At 49.4% G+C, this 17,816-nt stretch overlaps 1 protein-coding gene across 2 annotated transcripts in view; it reads left to right on the forward strand.

Annotated features, from left to right (window-relative positions):
- SYTL4 (synaptotagmin like 4) overlaps positions 1–17,816 on the forward strand; it is a 115,349-nt gene that overhangs the window by 40,534 nt on the left and 56,999 nt on the right. The window contains exons 2-5 of one of the 2 annotated variants that reach the window (XM_063938346.1): positions 9,853–10,027; positions 12,927–13,142; positions 14,104–14,222; positions 16,674–16,785. In XM_063938346.1, coding sequence (XP_063794416.1) covers positions 9,909–10,027; positions 12,927–13,142; positions 14,104–14,222; positions 16,674–16,785 — 566 coding nt within the window. In that variant the 5' untranslated portion in view covers positions 9,853–9,908. The remainder of the gene's footprint in view (positions 1–9,852; positions 10,028–12,926; positions 13,143–14,103; positions 14,223–16,673; positions 16,786–17,816) is intronic. The other variant, XM_063938347.1, reaches the window with a different exon arrangement.

A 17,816-nucleotide genomic window follows, 5' to 3' on the forward strand; every position in this document is an offset into this window, starting at 1 on the left:
CGTCCATGTGACGCGGCGCCCAGTGTACAGCGTGTGACGGCGCTTCCATCCTCTGTGCTGCTCCCATTCATAATGAAAGCGCAACAGTGACCTTAAAGGCATAACAGAATTCCTGCAGCAGCCAGATAAGTGGTGATTTACTGAGTGCTGGAAACGCCTGTCTCCAATCAAAACAGTCGTTTTTGACTGAGATAGGGGTCATCCCTGTGTATCGAGGGCTAGAGATTTAGTGCACCGAAAAGCATGGGGAAGCCTATGTAGCTAATGCCGCTTTCACATTGCAATGCCGGGTCGCACCCGGGAAATGGAAACTGCGTGGAGAGATCATCTCCACACCGCCTCTCCCTATGCTGTGAACGGATCCCGGGTCGCAACGACCCGGCAACCCGTTCACACTGCAACTGACCCGGTAATAACCCTTCTTTATTCTCGGGTTGAATTACCGGGCCAGGCAACCTGGGAATTCGTCAGTGGCCCCTTTCACACAGCAGTGCAGCGACCCGCGTTGACTCAGCAATATACCGGGTTGACACCGGGTTATTTGTGTGGTGTGAAAGGGGTATTACAAGGATTGCGGCAGTACATGCAATTCTCGCATCACTGCCACCCTTACAGCATGGCAATAGTGCAACACCGGGAGAAATCAATTCGAAGTATTCATTCAAATAAAGCAACTTTTTTTTTAAGCTGAATTGGGGGAAATTTATATAGATAACCAAAAAAGCACAGGGAGGCGGCATTCTGGGGACTTTAATCCACTAAAAAGAATGCTCGTCACAGCATACACTCATCCTGATGCGGACAGCATCATGGCAACGTGTTTCCTCTATATGTGGACAAATGCCTGACCCTGTGTTGCGTGTTTGTGTAGCCCCTTATACACATTGCGCCAAGTAGCCCCTTATACACATTACACCAGGTAGCCCCTTATACACATTACACCAGGTAGCTCCTTATACACATTGCACCAGGTAGAGCCCCTGTATAGAGAGAGAGAGAGACTGGTGCATCCGTACCGCGGCCTGTGTCCCCATCACTCATCATCCGACGCTGGCTTCTGTACATGAAGGGAACCGGGCTCCTCCTGTCCAGTAGGTCCCCTATGCGCCCTTACCTTACTGAGTAGTGAGTAGCGGGGGGTGGCGGCGGGGTGCGGACAGCATGAGGCGACTGGGGGGGGGGGAGAGCAGTCATCGCGGTGCGGGCAGCAGACAGGCACTGATGGCACTGGAAGGATGATCAACGCCCTCAGGTGCTGGGAGGTATGTCCGCACCTACAGGCTGGCCTGTTGAGACAGAGCCCAGATGGAGCTGGGCAGACACACAGTCCAAGTGGGACTACAGACAGTTTGCAGTATGCTCAGAGGCTATTGAAGCCCTGTGGATAAACTGCACTGTGCATAAAGCCAAGCCAGGCAGGAGCCTGTGTTACCTGCAAGGGAGCAGGTCAGACAGCGAGCCTTGAATGTGAGTAGGCCGGAGCCTGTGTTATGCCTACACGTAACAAGAAAGGCTGAGAAATGAGAAGCCAGAGGCCTAGCCAGGCTAGCTACACCTGTGAGACACAGGACGGGAAAGACTTTTGAGACTTTTATTTGCAGACTAGATGCACAATTATAGCATACTTGCCTACCTGTCCCTCTCCATGAGGTAGAAAATGCTCTGTTCCTGGACTTTCCTGGTAATGTATGATTGCCATCACCTGTGGTGAGCTAGGTAATTGATAAGAAAGGTGTTTCACCACAGGTGATGGCAATCCTACATTACCAGGAAAGTCCAGGAACAGAGCATTTTCTCCCTCATGGAGAGGGTCAGGTAGGCAAGTATGCTGCAAAGTGATGAGAATTCTCTTACATATCGCTGACAGCTGTCATCACTGTGATAATGGCCCGGCAGTACTTTCTTGGTAACTAGTGTAAATAGAGGCTGATCATGTTATATCTAATACCAGTTAGAAGTTCCTCATGAATTTATTGCATTTGACGAATCGCTCCTGTTTGGAGAGGAGTTGTCACTTGTTGTAACACGTGGAAGTATTCTGTGATGGAATGTGTACCTGTCAGGTAAAACACCTGGATACTGGCAGGTGAGATGTGAGAATCACAGGGACACTGAGACGGAATCTGTCACACTTATTTGTTGCACTGTTTGTGGGAAGATAAAATCCCTGCGCTGACAACACCTTTCTAGTGTCAACAAAGCTGCTGCTATGGGAACGGGACACAAAGCCACAACACAAAGGCTTTTAAAGATTTGTGTTTAACAATTCACACGCCTAATCCTGAGATTGTACAATATTGTTTCAGAGGTTGGCTGTGCATGCTGAGAATTGTAGTACCACAAAACTAATGAGCCCCATTGAGGCCTATCTTTGCTGTAGAGCAGTGGTTCTCAAACTCTGTCCTCAGGACCCCACTCAGTTCACATTTCCCAGGTCACCCAGCAGCTACACAGGTGTTTGCAGTACTCACTGACACATTTTAAAAGAACCACAGGTGGTGTTCATTATTTCACTTGTGATTATGGGCGGGATGTATTAAGATACATCGCCGCTTATCGCAGCGATGTTGATCGCATATGTACTAACATATGCGGTCAATATCGCAATGCGGTGACGGAGGCCCCCCGTGATACCTGTGAGGTGGTCTGGCGGGGTCTCTGTCATCTCCCTCAGCTCTCCAGACTCCTCCAATACTGGGAACCAGCAGCAGGCTGCCCCCGGCGCCTCCTCCTCCCCCCTGCAGCCGCAAGGACCTCCGGCTGCGTTGCTAGGGGGAGGAGGAGATTACCTTCCGGGTCCAGGGCTGCCTGGAGGAAGGTATGCCGGGGGGGAGGGGGGGCGGCGGGTTGCGGCGGTCGGCGATAAGAAGCCCATAGGCTTCTATAGGGTATCGCCATCCAGAGATAGCGATACCCTGGACGTCGAAAACCCGGCGGTAGAGTCTTAGTACATTTGAAAATGCGGTAAAACCCCCGTTTTTGTCGGTTTTACCGCATTTTTCCTTTAGTACATCCCACCCATGTGAGGAGACCTGGAAAACATGCTCTGTGTGGGGTCCTAAACACAGAGTGCCTAATTCAGAACTGATCGCTCCTCTGCGAATTTACAGAGGTCTACGATCGGATAGTCGCCGCCCAGACAAAGTGAATAAGCGTGCAAGTCTTCGTACGACGTGCGAAAAGTTTAACAAATTCCGGACAGCTGCAAATCCGTTTGCAACTCACTCACCATCGAATTATTTTTCCTGTCTTTGCGCAGCCCAGGACTTAAGGGGGGTACACACGGAGCAATGTTCAGCTAATTTCTAAGCAATCTGACTAGATTGCATGAAATTAGTTGAACATCGCTCCGTGTGTAGGGGTGCCGGCGACAGCGAGGCGTGGTCCCGCGCGTCGTTATCACCGGTGCTAGATTGGCCTGCATGCAGGCACAATCTAGCAAGGTCGCTCATTTCACCGCTGGGTGAAATGAGCGCCCTTCCCCCGTCCGTCCCCTCGCTCAGCACACATCGCACTGTGCTGAGCGGGGGAAGAGATGTTTGCTGAGCGGTCTGTGCTAGATCGCTCAGCACACATGTCTGGGGAAATCTCCCCGTCAGTACGGCCCTTTACGCCTACAGTGTGATACAATCAGACTGATCGGGCCGGAGCTGACGTCACACACCCTCCCTGAAAACGCTTGGGAACGCCTGCGTTTTTCCTGACACTCCCAGAAAACGGCCAGTTACCACCCCCAAACGTCCACTTCCTGTCACTCAGCCTGCGTTCGCCAAGCGATAAAAAAAAAAAACCTGCAGGATTTATTTGCAGTTTGGCCGCGCGCCTGCGCATTACGATCCGTACACATGCGCAGTAGTTCGATAAATGGCCGCTGTGCGATTTCGCACAACAGTGATATCGCCTGAATTAGGGCCCGAGTTTGAGAACCTGTGCTGTAGAGCACAACAAACAAATTCCTTGTTAGGGTGGTTTTCTGGCTGCTTGGTAACCTGCATAGACCTGCTCTGCTGTTTTGCATTTTGTTTGCAGAACTCCAAATAAATTTGTTTGATATTGTCTCTCTTATTAGGCGCGCTGAAAATAGGTGAACCGCTGCGCTCTGCACAGGTTACTATTCCCAATCGTAGTCCACGTGGTTCGTAAACAATGAAAAAAATTGTGAAAAACTCATTTCGACCTTTTCATGTGTCGATCTTTGTCATGCCGATCTAAGTACTGTCTACCTGAAGACCAGAATTCCACTGAAAATAGGCAGCAATATTGGGTAATTGACACTAAGGGGGACATTTACTAAACAGTGATAAGAGTGGAGAAGTGAGCCTGTGGAGAAGTTGCCCCATCAACCAATCAGCAGCTCTGTATCATTTTATAGTATGCAAGTTATAGATTTTACTTCAGTGCTGATTGGTTGCCATGGGCAACTTCTCCACTGGCTCACTTCTCCGCTCTTATCACTGCTTAGTAAATGTCCCCCTTAGATCTCAATGCATCTGAAAGCATTCATAGGACCTATACAACCCCTGCTGCCCAATGATAATCCAGTAAGACGGGAAGCTGTGCGGGTACCATTCTAGCCCATAGCCGCCTATATAGCGTATGAACTCTGATCATGTGATTGGCTTGGCCTATTACAGTCCTCTCTACAGCAGGTGGGCTACTTGCTCAGATGGCAGTCAATTGATGTGCAGATACAGTATATCTATAGACGGACCGGGCAGTCTGTTGAGCATACACACTGCCCGATCCATCGGGGATTGACGTCACAAACTGGGCGGGCGTTTATATGCGCCCACACAGTTCAGCAGTCAATCACCGGCGGCTGCTGCAGCATATGTACGGGCAGTCGGCTGACCGCCCGTACACGCACAGCGATACACCAATATATATCGCTAGATATATTGGTCATCGGCTGTGCTGCAGGGCAGGCGCGATATGTCTGTGAACGACGGCCTTCACAGACATATCGTTCATACACACTGGCCGACGGACCCGTGATATATCGGCCAGTGTGTACGCACCGTAACAGGTGCAAATTATGGGAGATAGGGACTTATAAGGCTAGGGATGCAGAGGAAATAATAAAGGAAGAATATAACAGATACTGGGGGAGGTTTATCAAACTTTGGAGAGAGCTAAAGTACCAGCCAATCAGCTTCTGTTATTTTACAGGCTGTGCTTGAAAAATGACAGGAGCTGATTGGTTGGTACTTTATCTCTCTCAACGTTCTCTCACTTTAAGCTCTGATACATCTCCCCCATAATCTATACCGGAGAAGTTAGACGGCAATATAACTGCGATCCAGATAGCTGTGGCAATTCCTGACTACAGAAACAGACCTATAGGAAGAGTCTAGGTGCTTTCATTTATCATGGGGTAGAGACAGGTGCAGGTAAGAGAGGAGGGACGCCTGTGCGCTCATTGCGGGCCCCTCCTGTCTCTGTGCTGCAGATGCGAGTAGACTGGCACTGCACCCGCATAGGTCTGCAGAAACATTGTGCTGTGGTAAAAAATCCAACTGCTTGGCAGCCCCCACAGAAACCAGTGTGGGGCTGCTTTGCGGTCAGAATTGGAGGGGCAGCAGCAGATATTGGACATATTAAATGCTGTAAATCCTTTATATTTTCTGCCCTTTAAATATAATCTAATTAAGGTTTAATATAGTATGTAAGGGTCACCCCAAGCCTCCCCCCTGTTAGTTCCTTAACTAATGTAGAGGCACTAAACAGAGTTAGAGACCCTTATGACATCTATTATCCACCGGACACCCACTGAGTGCTAGCTCATACGCATAAGAAAGTATATTTTGGCTATTAACCTAATTAACCTTTTTTATATTAAACAAGGGTTACAGTAATAATCTGGTTGCCATGGGTGACACCTCCACTTGTCCTTTGACCCTTATTGATCGCTTCCAGTATGAGCCTTAGCCTCATTGGCTCAGCAGGTCGCCGGAGCATCAGCCCCACATTCTGATTGGAGCATATCTCCCCCGCTACCGCTGTGTGTCATGGAGAGGCCACAGCAGGCAATGATTGTGTCCCTTTAAAATCACACCCCTTTCACACCAGCAGCTTTGTCCACGGGTTATTGGCACATGAGCGCGCATAACCCGTGTTCCTGTGCGGTGTGAAAGGTACCAGGGGCAATATATTGAGCGACCCGGTATTTCAACGCTGCTAGCGAGCAGGGTTGAACTCGTGTTCAACCCGACTTGCTGTGCGGTGTGAACGGGAGCCGAGTCAGTGCGACCCCTTTCCCGTTCACAGTGTGTGGGCGGGCGGCTCTTGGAGATCATGTGATCTCCCAGCACCGCCCACGCCGCGTCACTGCCGATGTCACCAACCCGGCAATATGTCGGGTTGCAGTCTGCAGTGTGAAAGGGGTATTGAGGCGGGTCGCACACTGGGAGCTCCCATGTCAGGCTTCCGGGTGTGAAAGTGGTATCGGGGATTGTCCTTGGGAATCAGTCAGCGTTGGCTGCATTGCATGACCACACGTTATTGTACCACAATGCATCGGTGTACAGTGATAGCTTGTGGTGGTTCCATATGACTCACTGCAAATATTATGGATCGCACCAGCCAGCCCAATTTACAGCCTGTGGGACCAGGATTTGTCCTTTCTATCTACTGGATCAGCCCTTTTCATAAGCAAAGGAAACCTTTATTCTGGGTGTGTTGTACAAGAGATTGGCACACCTCACTGGGCCCGTTCTCTTGGCACGCACCTTCTGAGCTATTTACAGCTTAATAGTTTGATCCTTATTACACCCATATAATGAAAACAGCTCAAGTGTTTGATTGACGTTAATTATAATAACCTCTCTAAATATCCAGAAATAACTGACTGGAATATTTACATTTCATCACAAAGCAAATTGTGTGTCCTCCCAGGCAGAGGTTTTTGTTTCCGGATGTGGGCACCATTCAACCGTCCAAGTACCGCTCCGCTCTGTGGAGCATTGGATCAAGTCCCGGGGAGCAGATTTATCAAAGTTCGATTTTGATTTTTGAGCGATTTCACCTTTTGATTTGGTGTTTGGAGATTTACTAAAAGGCAAAATTGAATGTGAAATCAAATATAAAACCCAATCCCACTCAAAATAGAATATCGGAAAACCATCAGTGTTTTTCCATAGACCCCTGATGCACTAACATTCGACTTGAAAAAGGACACAAAATCGAACTTGAATTCCCCAAAATAATAGATTAATAACATACAGGGATGCAGTCAATATGGCGGCTGTTGGGATCATGGCGTCCAGGAGACCGACACTGGAATCCCGAAGGCCGGTGATATGCCGCCGGACGGAATACTGACCAACGCTCTGTATTCCCACTTGGTTGGTGGGTCCATACCACCATCCGAGTGGGAATAGAACCTGTGGCAAACGAAGTGAGCCACCGAGCCCAAAAGGGGACTTGCTGCGTCGCTACCGGGATTCCGGCAGACGGGATATTGCTGTCGGTATACTTAACAGCCGACATCCCGTCTGCAGGGATTTCATATGTATTCCACAGACAGGCGATTTGAGCTTCTAAACAATATTCAATTCCATAAACCTTCATTATGATGCCTCTAATAATAGAGATGGCGGTCAGTGGTGAGATGCGCAATGATTGACGCAACCCATCCTCAATGTACTGAAAGACTTTTCGTCAGCATGAACATGTTTTCCTGTGAGTTTATTTTGAGTGCCGACTACAAATCCGTTGCAGTGCACTAGTAGAAAATCCGCAAGTATTGCTGCCACCCAGAAATTAAGAGACGTCCACCCGAGCCATCGCAAACTCAATCGCAAATCGTACACATTCGCTGAGTACGCGCAAAAATGAGGAACATCGGAGCTAAGGGGTAGCCCTATAGCTACACAGACTGAACACAGCATTAGCAACTCGGACGCCATCTTTTTGCACGCACAAGCTCGCAGCCGTCAGCAGAAACACGCCCGCGAAAATGGCCATGACACTCCTGCGTTTTCTCAACCGCTCCACATTGACTCCTCCAAACAGTCACTTCCTGTCCATCATTTGGTGATGTAATCCTCATGGCGAGCGAGATCGCAGCAGCACCTTGACGCATGCAGCACGCAAACTCAACCCATGCGCAATCTGACGATAATCGCTACATTGCGTGATAATCGACCATTGCATACAAACATGACCGGTCCAACGTAACGGATTTTAGATGTTTTTATCAATTTTAAAAGGAATCAAGAAACACTTGAGGATTTGCGCACATCTCTAATAAAAAGGGACCCAAACATGTGCTTTACTGTGGTTATAGGAATTATGGGCCTCGGATGGACGCAGTGCAGCTCCTGCATCTTTGGATTCCCCCAAACGGAGACCGTCTGCGGCTTAGGGGGCACTGTGTGCGAAAATGCAGGACCCAGTGCTACACATGCACAGAACAGATCCTGAGTATGCACAGGTGCACCACCAACAGAGAATTACGCAATCCAGCGCAGGTGCACCACCATCGGAGATGCACGCAAACCAGAATTAGAGGAGCCACTGCAGCTTCTTGCATGTGATCTATTTGGACCATACTTGCCTACTGTAAATTGCAGGAGACTTCGGGGGGCGGGACAGGGCTGTGTCATCATCAAGCCACGCCCCCATATTGGGAAAACGCCACGATTCGTGAGTATGCGACAAGGGGGCAGGGCTAAAATGACGAGATTCACGTCATTTTAACCCCTTCCCCACCCCACGGACCCACGAATTCGGGAAAGTATCTCTCCATCCTGGATGCGGGAGACCTGCCTACTCTTCCGTGGGGGAGGGGGGGGGGGGGGAGCCTCTCGCAGCTTCCAGGAGAGTTGGCAAGTATGATTTGGACCAATAGGAATAAATGAGGAAGTTATTTTTTATTTTGCATTCAATTTTATAGGTGATTTTTAAAGGATTTCTTAAACCGAACACAATCACTTCTCCAAATCGATCCTTGAATTAGATTTTAATATCGAATGCAAAATCGAATCTTACTAAATGTGGGATTTGATGAGTGATTTAGAAGTTTCAGTCGACCATAAAATCGAAGCCAAAATCGAACGTTAGTAAATATACCCCCTGGAGTCTCGTGGAGCAGCAGAAGAGCCTTACACATGGACATATGTACATATCTCCCAAACTTCTGGGTAGATGGGGTCCGGTTTGCACGCTGGAGACTCGTGGCCCAGAAAGTGGGTGTGGCCTAATGGGAAATGCCATTCCTAGATTTAGTGAGTTTTTTTCTTTTTGGATTAAACTTGGCAGGAACGCACCGCGCAGGTTAGCTCTGACGAGCGCAAGTGCCAACATGGTGACGTAATATCCATCACCACTTTTTGTATGCAGATATAATATATATTTTCAAAGTTAAAGCCCATTTGCTCAGCTAAACTGTTGGAATGGGCCTAAGGACATTAATGATTAACAAAGTGTCACCAATCCTGGACAGGAACATGTCACGCTAGTCATTCCTTGAAATGCATCTGTTCTGCTTGACATTGTGCCGTCTCCCTTTTATTGGCGCTTTGAGGATCTAATTGGAGATAATGTACCAGTAAGAGCTGGAAGGGGCCTGGCGACTATGTGAAAGAGGGTTGTGCTCATTTCTCATCCAGCTTTTATATTGAGTTAGGCTGCGAGTACACAGAACGCAGACAATTAGCCTCAGCGCTCGGCCGTAGCTGGGAGACCCTGTTCAAGAACTTCTGGACATTTTACACTGACAAAACATCTTCAGAATTTTTGACAACCTCGGTAGACGGGATTGTTGTATGACCTATGTAACGCATTACTCCAGCCTGTAGTAATATAATACCTTATTTTTTAAACTGTGTTTTTTCCTTGTTTGTCCTTAAGGCTGTCACCTGACTGAGGAATTCGCTGCATAAGACGAAGATAGCCGTGGAGCCGTCATGGCCCAAAACTCAGAAGTGGTCAACCTGTCCTTTCTGTCTGAGACGGAGCGAGAACTCATCATACAGGTTCTACACCGTGATGAGGAGCTGCGGAAAGCGGAAGACCGGCGAGTCAGGTCAGCGCGCTATTGTTGTATTCACAATATCACTAACTACACTATTTACTGCTCCAAATTCCTGTATACACAGTTGGAGGACACTGTATCCGTGGGGTATAAGGGTGCAGGCAGGAGCTTGGGCACTTTTAGAAACTCTCCCACAAATGTGCCTATTTATTAATTAGAGAAGAGCCCAAAAATAGGTGCTTCTTCCTATCCATCATGGCCTTTGTCTGGCCAGTTCCCCTACCGCTGCCAGCCAGTATCAGTTGGCACTCAATAATCAATTTTTTTTGGGGTAAATCATGGTTCTAGGAGGCTTTCGATCACTCGCATAAGGGGGCGTAGAAGACCAGCCCGGGGCCACCTAAAAGCAACAACCCAAAAATCTGAGGTTCTCCCTCTAACCCAGCCTGCAGGTCTGACACAGGCGGTTTACCTGGTGGCATGACTCGTGTGCCAGGTACCGGAACGAGGTACCGGTGAGCACCTCATAATGCCGCTTGCCGTTTTCCCTCTGAACAGGCCCCTGATGGGAGGAGGGGTGCACGGTCACTTGGGTGGGACATAGAAGCCCTTGCCATCAACATTTGGTCATTGCTGGGGATGAAGCGGGGGGGATTATAGAACGAAAACTTGTGGAAAAACATGATGGATGATTTTAAATGTCATTGTCTTTTGCGAGAGGTCAGTGCCAATCAGAGCACAGCAGGAGCCAGGAAGTCGGGAAGTTGATGGCGAATCATTACTCATCGACCTCAAAATATTGATGTTTGCAAAAAAAACCCAATCACTGTTGAAGTTCTCATTCCTGTTAGAGAAAAGCTGGAAAACCCGCTAAAGATTTCCAGACCATGAGAGACCCCCGGTTGTTCCTGCTCCCCCCCCCCCCCCCCCTCTCTATCTCTCCTGCGAGGGAGGTCTCAGAAGGAATATTTGTGCTTTTCTGCTAATCTAACCTGCAGATCCCGGCCTGTGTTGTGGGCTTATTCCCTTTATGTTGCTTGTGTACTCCTACGAAAGAAAAGATTGTGATTGCAGAGGGATGTATTTCTATGCACACAGGAGACTTCCTGTTCAGAAATCCCATACAGGGACACTGTAGTCAGCTCCTCCTGCAGCCTGAGATGGCTGATAACAGAGAAAAATAGCTTCTATTCATGGAACAGCAGATGAGAATACCTCAAGTGTTCCGTCTATTTCTGCTGTTGCCATCAGTAACGTCTTTATGTAAGGTAATCCTTTTAAATGCTATGGACTTGATGCGGAGTGGAATGACACAAGTGTGTATGGCGTTAAGTGGCCTTGCAGGTAACTGGAGACTTGCAGCAACACCCATATATAAACGCCTTTTGGTCTTGGATAATATTTAATATTAACAATTCCAATTCAGGAAATATTTTTGGAATGGTTGGGTTTCGCGGTCCACTAATAAGATCACCTGACAGAACCGTCCATCCTTTTAATAGGACGTTAGGAGGAAATACTAAATAGAGGGACCTAAGACACACCTAAATTATATAACTTTACAAAAACTCTCATTTAGGGACATATTTACTAAGCAATGGGTTTTTAAAATCATCGATTTTTGCAGATCATCTCTGCCAGATTTAAAGGGGCAATAATATTTTATGTAACATATCGCAGACAATTTACAGAAATTGAGTGTTTTGAAAATCTATTGCTTAGTAATTATACGCTTTAATGTGATTACAACATGACCTTTCAAACTACAGACAAAGCACTATTTCCAGGCAATGGGCAGCGCAGGGATTGTTCCGCCCTCCTTTGCAATATTTTGAACTTTTTGTATGAATGTGTGACAGATGCTGCTTTTTTACATTTATTTTCTATTTTTTAGTGCAACTGGACATAAATAACAGAACATAGGTTCCCGGGCCCAGTGACCCCTGTGCGTACAATAAGTGGTTAAATATCAAGTTACAGTTTTTGTTGAAGTTATTAGGACCTTTCAGCTCAGTTCAACAATTTTTTAGTTGCATCACTGAAACATAAGTAGCTACCCCTTTCAGACGAAGGGGTCTATTCATGAAGCAGTGAAAAGTGTGGAGAAGTGAACCAGTGGAGAAGTTGTCCATGGCAACCAATCAGCATTGAAGTAACATTTATAATTTGCATACTATACAATTGTACGGAGCAGCTGATTGGTTGCCATGGGCAACTGCTCCACAGGCTCACTTCTCCACTCTTTTCACTGCTTCATGAATATAGTGTTAATACCGGGTTTTTGCCGGGCTTTGCCAAACTACCCGAGTCTCACTTATGTCTGAAAGACACCGACACGGGAACACGGGTCTGCCCCCCTGCTGTTGACCAGGCTTTTTCCCGGGACATAAGGTTATATGTGAATGGTGTGACCCGGATTATAGTCCTGGGTCGCCCATAGAAGCTCCCGATTGGCTGGCCAGGGCTGTCTGGAGGGGGCGGGGCTGCCTCTCACCTGGGCTATAACAGGAGATGTTGGACGAGACGCTCAGTCAGAGATAATTCTCATAAATACCTACGGATAGCATTGCATGGCACTGAATGTACCAGTCTTTCTGTCCCGCAGGTACTCTGGTAGTGGCTAGCAGGGATTGGGCTAACGACGCTCGCACGCAGTGACGATGTTGATGCCAGGGCAGACCTGGCTTATATCTGAAAAGGGACGACCCGGGAATCTCCCAGGTCTCAGGTGTGAAAGGGGGTCTCATACAAATACCCGGGATTTTGCTGAGGTGAAACTCCTGGGTCTGAGCTGGGAAATTCCCGGGTGGTATATCTTAGCGTACAGTATAATGTCACAGTGCTGCTGCTGAAACATTACCTCAGTCCAGTGAAACCGATCATTATGTGAGTGCGCAGATTGCAGGATCTGACGTTGACCAGAATTCCCACTAAATCCCTTTCTCCACAGGAGGCTAAAGAATGAACTTCTGGACATCCGGAGAAAAGGAGCAAAACGGGGGAGTCAGCGCTACAGCGACCGTGCCTGTGCCCGCTGCCAGCAGAATGTGGGGCGTATTGCGCCCAAAGCCAACACGTGCCGGAGCTGCAACCACCTGGTGTGCAAAGACTGCCGTACGGAGACGGCCACCAGCGGCTGGAAGTGCAACGTCTGTATGAAGGAGGCGTGAGTTCAGTTCTAAATCTCTCTCTCTCAAAAAAAGACAATTTAACTAGTTAATTATAATTAACGTGGACGGTGACCCACGTTGCACCAGGTTACTTGTGCTCTTTCCGCCTCACCAGTAATAATATCCCTTGTATTTTCTGGTCACACTGGTATTAGTGCACCAGTGTGGCGTGACCCATACATGTAGCGTGTGTAGTTGTGTATCCCATGATGTCCTCTTACACATTAACCTTCTGATTGGCTGAACCAGTGGTCATGAGAACACAGCCTATCAATTCTCTGGGAACTGCTGACATCACTGAGCCACATGGTATTAGGTCATGGTGAAATGAATTTATATAGCAACGCCATACTCTGTATGTGAGGACACTTGTGTAGGGGCCTATTTATCAAATAATATTTCCGACAGCACGTAGGTTTGCATGTGGGCTGCTACTCTGTAGGTTTTCCCAAACTTTGGAATACTTCTTATCTTGGAGCTGGCCCCAGCGGCTGTTGCCATCAGATGGCAATAGTCTCTGCAGCCACAAATTACTGGAAGAGCGCTCTGTAGGATCCATCCGTAGCAATGGTTGGCGCACATGTGCAGTCAGCGGATGACGCACGTGCAGTAGCACTAATGCATTCACTTCACCTCTAACACATCGCAGGGACAGGCTCATTTTGCAGCCCTCCCTCCCACCTCGTGTCTGTGTAAATATAATCTGTAAAACATGTGACTTCTGATGCATCTGGGATAAGCGATTAGTCAGTGGAGCGATAGCAGCTTCCTAGCACTATGCAGCCTCATGTCACCAGTGTGCAATGAATTTCTAGTTTGAAAATAAAAAGGAGCAGATGAGACCCCAGTAAAAGTACTTGGCACTGATCCATGTCTCTCCGTCGTTCCTGTTTGATGGGCACTTTATGTGTGCGCTATTAGCAGCCTGTACACAATGTAATATTCCATTATTTACAGGGATCTGAAGAAAACAACCGGAGACTGGTTCTACGATCAGAGAGTGAATCGTTTTGCGAATCGCCTTGGCAGTGACCTAGTGCGGATATCGCTCCGTCATAAACCCGCAGGTGTGACAGGTATTGGTGAATGAGCTCTGAGAGCTGCGTGGTCTATGTACACTCATTGTGGACACACGGGGGGGCATGAGGTTGGAAAAAAACACAGTTTGCATGAGGCTTGAGAGATACAAGGGGAGGCATGAGGCTGGGGAGACACAGGGGAGACATGAGGCTGGGGAGACACAGGGTAGCCATGAGGCTGGGGAGACGCAGGGGAGACATGAGGCTGGGGAGACGCAGGGCAGACATGAGGCTGGGGAGACACAGGGGGGACATGAGGCTGGGGAGACACAGAGGAGACATGAGGCTGGGGAGACACAGGGGGGGACATGAGGCTGGGGAGACACAGGGGAGACATGAGGCTGGGGAGACACAGGGGGACATGAGGCTGGGGAGACAGGGGGGACATGAGGCTGGGGAGACACAGGGGAGACATGAGGCTGGGGAGACACAGGGGGGGACATGAGGCTGGGGAGACGCAGGGGAGACATGAGGCTGGGGAGACGCAGGGGAGACATGAGGCTGGGGAGACACAGGGGGGGACATGAGGCTGGGGAGACACGGGGGGACATGAGGCTGGGGAGACACACGGGGGGGACATGAGACGGGGGGACATGAGGCTGGGGAGACACAGGGGGGGACATGAGGCTGGGGAGACGCAGGGGAGACATGAGGCTGGGGAGACGCAGGGGAGACATGAGGCTGGGGAGACACAGGGGGGGACATGAGGCTGGGGAGACACAGGGGGAGACATGAGGCTGGGGAGACACGGGGGGACATGAGGCTGGGGAGACACACGGGGGGGACATGAGACGGGGGGACATGAGGCTGGGGAGACACAGGGGAGACATGAGGCTGGGGGGACATGAGGCTGGGGAGACACGGGGAGACATGAGGCTGGGGAGACGCGGGGGGACATGAGGCTGGGGAGACGCAGGGGAGACATGAGGCTGGGGAGACACAGGGGGGGACATGAGGCTGGGGAGACACAGGGGGGGGACATGAGGCTGGGGAGACACAGGGGGGGGACATGAGGCTGGGGAGACACACGGGGGGGACATGAGACGGGGGGACATGAGGCTGGGGAGACACAGGGGGGGACATGAGGCTGGGGAGACACGGGGGGGACATGAGGCTGGGGAGACACAGGGGGGGACATGAGGCTGGGAAGACACAGGGGGGGGACATGAGGCTGGGGAGACACAGGGGGAACATAGGGGGCCTCGAGGCTGGAGAGACACACTGCGAGTAATGAGGCTGGGGAGACTTAGGATGGGCATGAGGCTGGAGAGATACAGGGTAGGCATGATGCTGTAGAGACAGAGGGGGGCTTGAGGCTGGAGAGGACATTGATAAATGGGGCTGGGGGACGCAGTGTATGGAGCTATATGGGGGCCACACTAGCCTGCGACCCATGGAGTGACTGACCATTTTGTCGTCTCTACAAATATTCATGATAATACATCTTAGAAAATAAATGGTAATCTGAGTATGTCTTCTGTCTATAAATGGCTTCCTCCAGTATATATAGGGAGTGGGTACACACCCCCCAATCAGTGGTGGAACTACCGCCATGTAGAAGCTACAATTCCCAGAGGCCCAGCACATGCTCAGAGTTACAGAGCAGGTGGCCCGCGGGAGGAAGGATCCACCCCTGAGCCGCCCACAGTAACTGTTGCTCTGGTCAGTGGCGTCGAGAGAGGGGGGGAGAGGGTACAAATTACCTGGGCCCAGGTGCTGATTCCCGCCTTACCTGGAAGCTGCAGCTTTTCTTCTCAGCCCAGCACACGCTGCTATGTGCTGGGCTGCAGTGTGACCAGGGAAGTGCTTTAAAAAAAAAATCATTATTTTTCTTCTAAGGGTGCATGGCTACGCCTACTGTGATTAGGCCACACCCCCGAAAAGTACCTGTGCCCAGCCAGGCTTTCTACTGCCCTGGCTGGTAGGAATGCCATGCTCCTGTGAGTGGGTGCTTCACATGTGCTAGACACGCCCCCAAAGAGGCGTGTCTATGCCCACAGCATGCTGTGGTCACACCCCCTCCAGGGGGGAGGGGGCGCATGGGGGCCCATGAAGTTGTTGTACCGGGGCCCAGGATTTCTCTTAGCAGCCCTGGCTCTGGTACCTGTGACGTCATTTTCCTCTCCCGCTGCCAACACTCACATTCACTTTTCTTTTACAAGAGGCATAACCATGTCATAAGGGGGACGTGCAATGTATCTTCTGATGCACTAGGCTGACCCAGCCCCCCTCCTCTACCCAAAAAACAATTGTGTGCCTTGTGGTGAATGGGGCACACTTCCCAATGCTTCCGGCTTTTGGGATAAAACTTCTGACTGTTGGGGTGTCGGGCTGTCCCCCAGAATCGGCACTGTCTGCCCTAATGTGGGAATCTTGTGACATATGTGTTATGCTATTATTTCGTCAGATGGGAGACTGAAATCATAATAAATACGTTGTTATTAACAGCGAACAAGCGCGAGACCACGGCACAGACGCTGCTGGAATATTCCCAGCAGATGAATGAGCAGAAAGCAAGAAAAGGACAGCGGAGTCCTCAGGACAGGCAGAGGCCTACTGGGTAAGTGGGATGTGACCCACCTGCATCTTATAACGCTTCTTCCTAGAGGATAACATTGCCTGATAACGTCCAGGCTTACACATTGCGCAACTTGGCTAAACAACGTAGATAACGTGATAAACGACATAAATATTGGTAGAACCCGGATGGTTTCAATAGGGTTCCAGCGGAATGTGTAGTCCACACAGATGTCCTCAACCAGGCTTGCGGGTTTATTGGTAACGGTACACGCAGTGACGCAGAGTAACAGTGGTAGTCACCGGTGATGGCTAAGGCAGCGGTAATACAGGTGGGAGGTATTTGATATGCCGGCTGTTGGGATCCCGGTGTTCCCAACAGCCGGCATACCGACAACTACTCTCCCTCTTGGGGGTCCATGACCCCCCTGGAGGGAGAATAAATAGCGTGGTGCATGTAGCGCACCACTATGCCTGAAAGGGGCTCTTTTGCTCTATCGCCCCGCTGCCAGCATGGCGGCGGTCGGGATTCCAGCGCCGGTATGCTGTGCGCCGAGATCCCGACCGCCGGCATAACATACTACATCCATACAGGTAATGTGTGTCTCATCTAAGGAGTGTACTTTGACACACTACACATGCGCCGGTTCGCAGTGTCTTACATGTCATCCCGCCGACGTGTCACCATAGAGACAGCGCAGGAGTGCACTTCCCTCTAACAATAAAGTCAAATTATTGTAATAAAAGATACAAGTAATTGTCCGAGGCCGTGCAAGAAGCTTACAGTCCTCTCTTTGTTTTTATAGCAATGTTCAGTAAAGGCAAAGTTATTTATCAATCACATATTAATCATTCTTGCTAAAATACACATAATTAGATCTAATGACTGCATTTTAATGTGAATTTATTGTATGCCATCAATGATGTGCCGTACAAAATGTGCCACCCGACGCGTTTCAGGGTTTAGTCTACTCTCTGCTCTCGAAAGACATTTCCCCTGCACCTAGGATTATGGTGAGAAGGGAAAATCTGAAATAATGCAAATGTGTTAATGTTGCATCAAAGTCCAAACTC

Source organism: Pseudophryne corroboree, chromosome 8 (genome assembly GCF_028390025.1).
Source record: "Pseudophryne corroboree isolate aPseCor3 chromosome 8, aPseCor3.hap2, whole genome shotgun sequence".
Lineage (NCBI taxonomy): Eukaryota > Metazoa > Chordata > Amphibia > Anura > Myobatrachidae > Pseudophryne > Pseudophryne corroboree.